Source organism: Bufo gargarizans, chromosome 8 (genome assembly GCF_014858855.1).
Source record: "Bufo gargarizans isolate SCDJY-AF-19 chromosome 8, ASM1485885v1, whole genome shotgun sequence".
Taxonomy (NCBI): domain Eukaryota; kingdom Metazoa; phylum Chordata; class Amphibia; order Anura; family Bufonidae; genus Bufo; species Bufo gargarizans.
In genome coordinates this window covers 183,305,188-183,311,818 of record NC_058087.1, presented here as the reverse complement: position 1 = coordinate 183,311,818, position 6,631 = coordinate 183,305,188, and the positions used below count along the sequence as shown (strand labels likewise).

Below are 6,631 nucleotides of genomic sequence, written 5' to 3'. Positions count from 1 at the left end.
AGCATGCCCGAACAGCCTACAGGTATCAGCCTACAGCAGGGCATTATGGGAGTTGTAGTTTTACAACAGCTGGAGGGCCGCCGTTTGAGGATGCCTGGTACTCTACAGGATCAGACTACACAGGACGTGTTTGTAGTCTGTAACCATAGAAACACATAGGTTTGCAGAGGAGCTGCATAGACTAAATAGATTTTCTTAGAAGGTTTATTTACAGTTTTTAAGATTTTTTTTTTTTTTAAATGGTTACAAAAATATACACTCCCTGGAAAAAAAAATTACGAACAGGAATGATCATTTCCCGTGTAAGTAACAAATATAAAGATGTTCTTCGAGGAAGGCTTAGCGACAACCAATATGACCACCAGGGTGGTCGCCCAGCTTTTCCGAGAGTCTAGGATCAGAAATGTAATAGTAAGGAAAAAGGGGAATAAGATTTGTCATTTAGGAGCTCAGCTGAGGGACCTGTCACGGCGGCCATATTGGTTGTCACCCAACTTTTTCAGGAACTTAACAGCAATAGGCTGAGACCGGCCATTTGTTATCTATCCACCTACAGCATGAGGCTAGTGACGCCAAAGTGAGAGGTCTTCACTTACTTTGCGAAATCTTGGTCAATGAAACACCGGTTTCGGAGTAACCCCGCCCAGAGCTGGACGCCGACAATCCCGAAGATGAAAAACACAAAGAAACACAAGAGAAGGACGTTGCCTAACATAGGCAGAGTATCTAACAGCAGGGTCACCAGTATTCTCATACCTGCAGAGGAAGACAAAGACAACACGTCACAGACACGGGAAATATTACACAACTAGTTTAAAGGGGAACTCCATATTTCTAGTTCTCAGCAGCATTTTGCTCCAAAAAATAAATAAAAAATAGATGATGCCTGAGAGTAACATAATAACAAAATAAAAATTGTAACAAAATAGAATTGTTTTTAAAATGAGGAGTTCCCCTTTAACTGCCTATTTTTTATGTTGCTGGGTCTCCTACTACAGCATTGATAGGGGTTGTCATCCAGCTTTCCGGAGATCCTGATCTGCATTAAAGGGGTATTCAGACTATAGAATGCTTTATAAATGTCTGATAGGTCCTGTGACTTTCTAACATTTGAAAACCTAGCAGCGCCATATTTTACGTCCCACCCCGTATCAGCCACACTTGATGATAAGCCAGTAAATCTGATCCTCCGGCACAGAGCTGAAGGTTCTCCACTTTGGACAATCTGTACTTGGTAGAAGGGTCGTAGGACAACGCACTGAACACAAAGTGTCCTCCAGCGATCAGCCGTGATCTGTGGGGAAACCTGGCAGTTAGGCCTCATGCACACGACAGTATTTTTTCACGATCCGCAAAAACGGGGTCCGTAGGTCCGTGATCCGTGACCGTTTTTTCGTCCGTGGGTCTTCCTTGATTTTTGGAGGATCCACGGACATGAAATAAAAAGTCGTTTTGGTGTCCGCCTGGCCGTGCGGAGCCAAACGGATCCGTCCTGAATTACATTGAAAGTCAATGGGGACGGATCCGTTTGATGTTGACACAATATGGTGCCATTTCAAACGGATCCGTCCCCATTGACTTTCAATGTAAAGTCTGGAGTCCCTTTTATACCATCGGATCAGAGTTTTCTCCAATCCGATGGTATATTTTAACTTGAAGCGTCCCCATCACCATGGGAACGCCTCTATGTTAGAATATACTGTCGGATATGAGTTTTCACGAAGTGAAAACTTAGATCAGAAAAAGCTTTTATGCAGACGGATCTCCGGATCCGTCTGTATGAAAGCAACCTACGGCCACGGATCACGGACACGGATGCCAATCTTGTGTGCATCCGTGTTTTTTGACGGACAGGATACACGGATCACGGTCTCGGCTGCAAAACGGTGCATTTTCCGATTTTTCCATTGAAAGTCAATGGGTCCGCGAAAAAAAAACGGAAAACGGCACAACGGCCACGGATGCACACAACGGTCGTGTGCATGAGGCCTAAGTGTTTAATTTCCCTGCAGCGCCTCCACAGGAGAGATGAAGTATTACACAGTGTCCATTCCCATCGATGGTTTGTGTGTGTGTAATGCAGGACAGGATGGGTCCTCTGAGTAAACAGAGGACCCCCCCCCCCCCCCATCCAAACTCAGAATTCTCTAATAGGGTGTAAGAGAATGGGACAACCCCTTTAACATCTATTTCCATGGCTGCCCGATAATTCAGAACATTTGATAATCTGGCATCCGTTTCATCCCATTAAAGGGTTTTTCTGGCAGTAGAAAATCGATGATCTATCCTCAGGAAAAGTCATCAAAATCTGATCGGTGGGGGTCCGACTTCCGGAAAGCACAGCGCCATACATCGTATGGTGGCTGTGGCTGGTATTGCAGCCCAGGCCCATTCACTCGAATGGGACTGAGCTGCGCCTAGGCCATGTGACGTCACTGGCTGCAGTGCTCAACGGTCTGATTGGCGGGGGTGCTGGGAGTCGGACCCCCACCGATCTCCTACTGATGACCTCTCCTGAGGACAGGTTATTAATATTCTACTCCTGGAAAATCCCTTTAAAGGCATTTTAACGCTTTTTCTTTTCTTGGCGAATATTTTTTTGTGCACGGATAGAAATTAACATCCTAACAAACAATATATTTTGCTCGGATTGAGCGCCATGACGACCAAACAGCGAAACCAAGAAAACAAATAGCCTCTCTGTGCTGAACGAGCCCTCGATATACTAAACACCAAATAAACAGTATAAGCCGCTCTAAATCCAGACGCCCCCGCACCCCAGTAATGCAGCAAGCACTATCGCTGGGCCAAAGCATGTTCCATTAACGGTCAATCGCAATTAATAACAGACACAGAGCGCCTGTGTCCATGAATCACCTCGACTGGAATACTACCACCATCTTCCAGACTGATGATGGGTGAACCCTATTATTGTTAAAGGGGCTCTGCCCTGTAGGGTCTTCCCAAAAAATAAGCTGAGCACTGTTAGTCCTGCTGCTGGGGAACCAAGTGATCGGCTCTAATCTCTGAGGGAACCCAGTGTTTCATTTCCCTACAGCTCCACCACAGGACAAAGTAGGCATTACACCGTTTGCATTGAAATCAATGCGCTTCCTGTGAAATGTATGGATATGTCGGGTCCTCCAGAGGTGAAGACGCTCCTGAATTTGGCCTTAGAAGGGTAACGTGAAGCTCCTGGGCTCCAGAAAAGCTTTGCGTCGCCAAAGCCTGGGGGGCGACCTCTATCTCTGCACCCCCAAGTGTTTTCTAACCCCTTTAAATATGTACCTGCCTAAAAAAGTTTGATGTCACCTGTCACAATGGAAGCCGGGTGACACCTGATACAAGTGTCTGGCGTCTCCTTGTCACCTATCATTATGTCATTGATGAAAAAAAGCCGCTTTCTTCCCAAAACAGCGCCACACCTGTCCACAGGTTGCGTTTGGTATTACAGTTATGTCCGAGCTGCACAGCCAGGCACAAGTCTCGCACGTGACTCTATTACTGACTCTGTGGGACCCGACATATCCATGCACAGGTACGGTAATTTCAATGGAACTACTGTGTAATGCTTCATTTCCCCTGTGGGGGTGCTGCAGAAAAAGGAACACTGAGTTCCCCAGTAGCTCGCAGATGATCTCTGTGACCAGCTTATCATTGTGGGCCCCCGATGACCCCTTTAAAAACATTAATATAGCGCTAAGCATATGTTCACATATCAGGAACACACGTGCACTATAAGTTTAGATCCCGACTAATAAACTGATTCAATTCTTAATCTATCTTTGTAGCATTTGGCGCTAGTTTCTCCGTATAGACATTCTGCTACCAGCAGCCACCACTAGAGGGAGCTGACTGCAGACTGTGTTATTATTGAGTTCAATGTATGGACAGTATGCAGGCAGCTCCTGAGCTCCCTCTAGTGGTGTCTGCAGGTAGCAGAATTCTATGATTGAATTCCATGTCCATGCAGAGGATCTGGAGCTCTGTATCTGAAAAAAAAAAAAAACTAAGTTCTAAGTATTATAAAGATCTATGAAGAAATGAATCAGCATAGAATGCTCTAACGAAAAGTGACGGGGGGTCACAAGGGGGCATACGCTCAAAGTGAATCCACACAAAGCTGGAAAGCTGCTTCATTCGGGTTATATACGGTTGATGGGAAGGCAGAGCGGCCTGCAGGAAACTCTGACACCCGCTGAGATATTGATTTCATTCCTTCCAGATATTGTCAGATCAGACGTCCCTGCGGGGGCTGGAGTTGGGGGGTCCTACAGCTCCGGATGACATTTTTTCATTACTGTTTCTACCTTAAAAATAGTTGCAAAGTAAAATAAAATGACGATTGACGAAGCCATCAATATAATTCACATGGCAACGAGAAGGCAGCATTGGCCCCTTGTTCCAGGGGCCCCATATATTAGAGAGTGGCGGCTGAGAACTTGCACTTACTTGGGACTCTATTAATGGCTCTTAGCGGCCGTAAAACTCGGACAGTGCGGATGGCAGACAGGCTGACGTTGTGTCCGTCCAGAGAGTATTCCATCATCCTAGGAGAAAGAGAGCGCAGGTGAATGAGAGAGCACATAGTGACATCACGTGGAGAGCAGGAGAGTCCCCATAACAGAGCTAGCTATGCCCATAACAATAGCGCCCCCCGTCTCCCATAATAATGTCTGCCATGGCGCCTTCATAACACTGAGTGTTTCCATACAGTGTCCTCATATCAATAACAGCCACAGATCTAGCACAATGGCCTCATAACAGCAACGGTGCCTTCATGACACGGATATCCACAGCGTCCCCCATAATATAGACAGCCATAGTACCCTCATAACAGTGACACCCATAGTGTTCCCCATAATACAGCCAAACATAGTACCCTCATAACAGTGACACCCATAGTGTTCCCCATAATACAGCCAGACATAGTACCCTCATAACAGTGACACCCACAGTGTCCCCCATATTACAGCCAGACATAGTACCCTCATAACAGTGACACCCACAGTGTCCCCCATAATACAGCCAGACATAGTACCCTCATAACAGTGACACCCATAGTGTCCCCCATATTACAGCCAGACATAGTACCCTCATAACAGTCACACCCACAGTGTCCCCCATAATACAGCCAGACATAGTACCCTCATAACAGTCACACCCACAGTGTCCCCCATATTACAGCCAGACATACCACCCTCAGTACGGTCACATCCAGTGTCCCCAATACAGCCAAACATAGTACCCTCATAACAGTGACACCCATAGTGTTCCCCATATTGCAGCCAGACATAGTACCCTCATAACAGTCACACCCACAGTGTCCCCCATATTACAGCCAGACATAGTACCCTCATAACAGTCATATCCACAGCGTCCCCCATAATATAGACAGCCATAGTACCCTCATAACAGTGTCACCCATAGTGTCCCCCATAATACAGCCAGACATAGTACCCTCATAACAGTGACACCCATAGTGTTCCCCATATTGCAGCCAGACATAGTACCCTCATAACAGTCATATCCACAGCGTCCCCCATAATACAGCTAGACATAGTACCCTCATAACAGTCATATCCACAGCGTCCCCCATAATATAGACAGCCATACTACCCTCATAACAGTGTCACCCATAGTGTCCCCCATAATACAGCCAGACATAGTACCCTCATAACAGTGACACCCACAGTGTCCCCCATAATACAGCCAGACATAGTACCCTCATAACAGTCATATCCACAGCGTCCCCCATAATATAGACAGCCATAGTACCCTCATAACAGTGTCACCCACAGTGTCCCCCATAATACAGCCAGACATTTTTAATGTGTATAAATATATCAGGGGTCAGTACAGAGATCACTCCCATCATCTATTTATCCCCAGGACTGTGACGAGGGGACATCCTCTGCGTCTGGAGGAAAGAAGGTTTGTACACAAACATAGAAGAGGACTCTTTACGGTAAGAGCAGTGAGACTATGGAGCTCTCTGCCTGAGGAGGTGGTGATGGGGAGTACAATAAAGGAGTTCAAGAGGGGCCTGGATGTATTTCTGGAGCGTAATAATATTACAGGCTATAGCTACTAGAGAGGGGTCGCTGATCCAGGGAGTTATTCTGATGCCTGATTGGAGTCGGGAATTTTTTATTTCCCTAAAGTGGGGAAAATTGGCTTCTACCTCACAGGGTTTTTTGCCTTCCTCTGGATCAACTTGCAGGTTTGCAGGCCGAACTGGATGGACAAATGTATTTTTTCGGCCTTATGTACTATGTTACTATGTTACATGAGGGTGGTATGGCTGGCTGCATTATGGGGGACACTGTGGGTGTGACTGTTATGAGGGTACTATGTGATGCCCACTGTACCCCCATAATTGAGACAGTCATAGTACCCTCAGTACAGTCACCCCCACAGTGTCTCGAGGAGCTAATTCTAATTTATTTCTGCCATTGTTTGCTGTATCCGGTCCCGGCATCACGAGGCAGTAATTGTACCGCGCTACAGAATATGCAGTCGCCCTCACGTTTCGATACGATCACGGTGTCTGGCGCCGCTCCCACATAATGAGGGGTATTATTTCCCAATATACATCTGAATGTGCATTGTATTGATTTTCCCGCCTTGT

General features: G+C 46.3%; 1 protein-coding gene across 1 annotated transcript in view; it reads right to left on the bottom strand.

Moving 5' to 3' along the window:
* Positions 1 to 339: 339 nt before the first annotated feature.
* Positions 340 to 6,631, bottom strand: part of LOC122945504 (voltage-dependent T-type calcium channel subunit alpha-1H-like) — a 201,318-nt gene continuing 195,026 nt past the window's right edge. Inside the window, exons 5-7 of the mRNA XM_044304567.1 lie at positions 4,453 to 4,550; positions 597 to 756; positions 340 to 391 (exon numbers count right to left, since the gene is read on the bottom strand). Of these exons, the coding sequence (XP_044160502.1) occupies positions 340 to 391; positions 597 to 756; positions 4,453 to 4,550 (310 nt within the window). The remainder of the gene's footprint in view (positions 392 to 596; positions 757 to 4,452; positions 4,551 to 6,631) is intronic.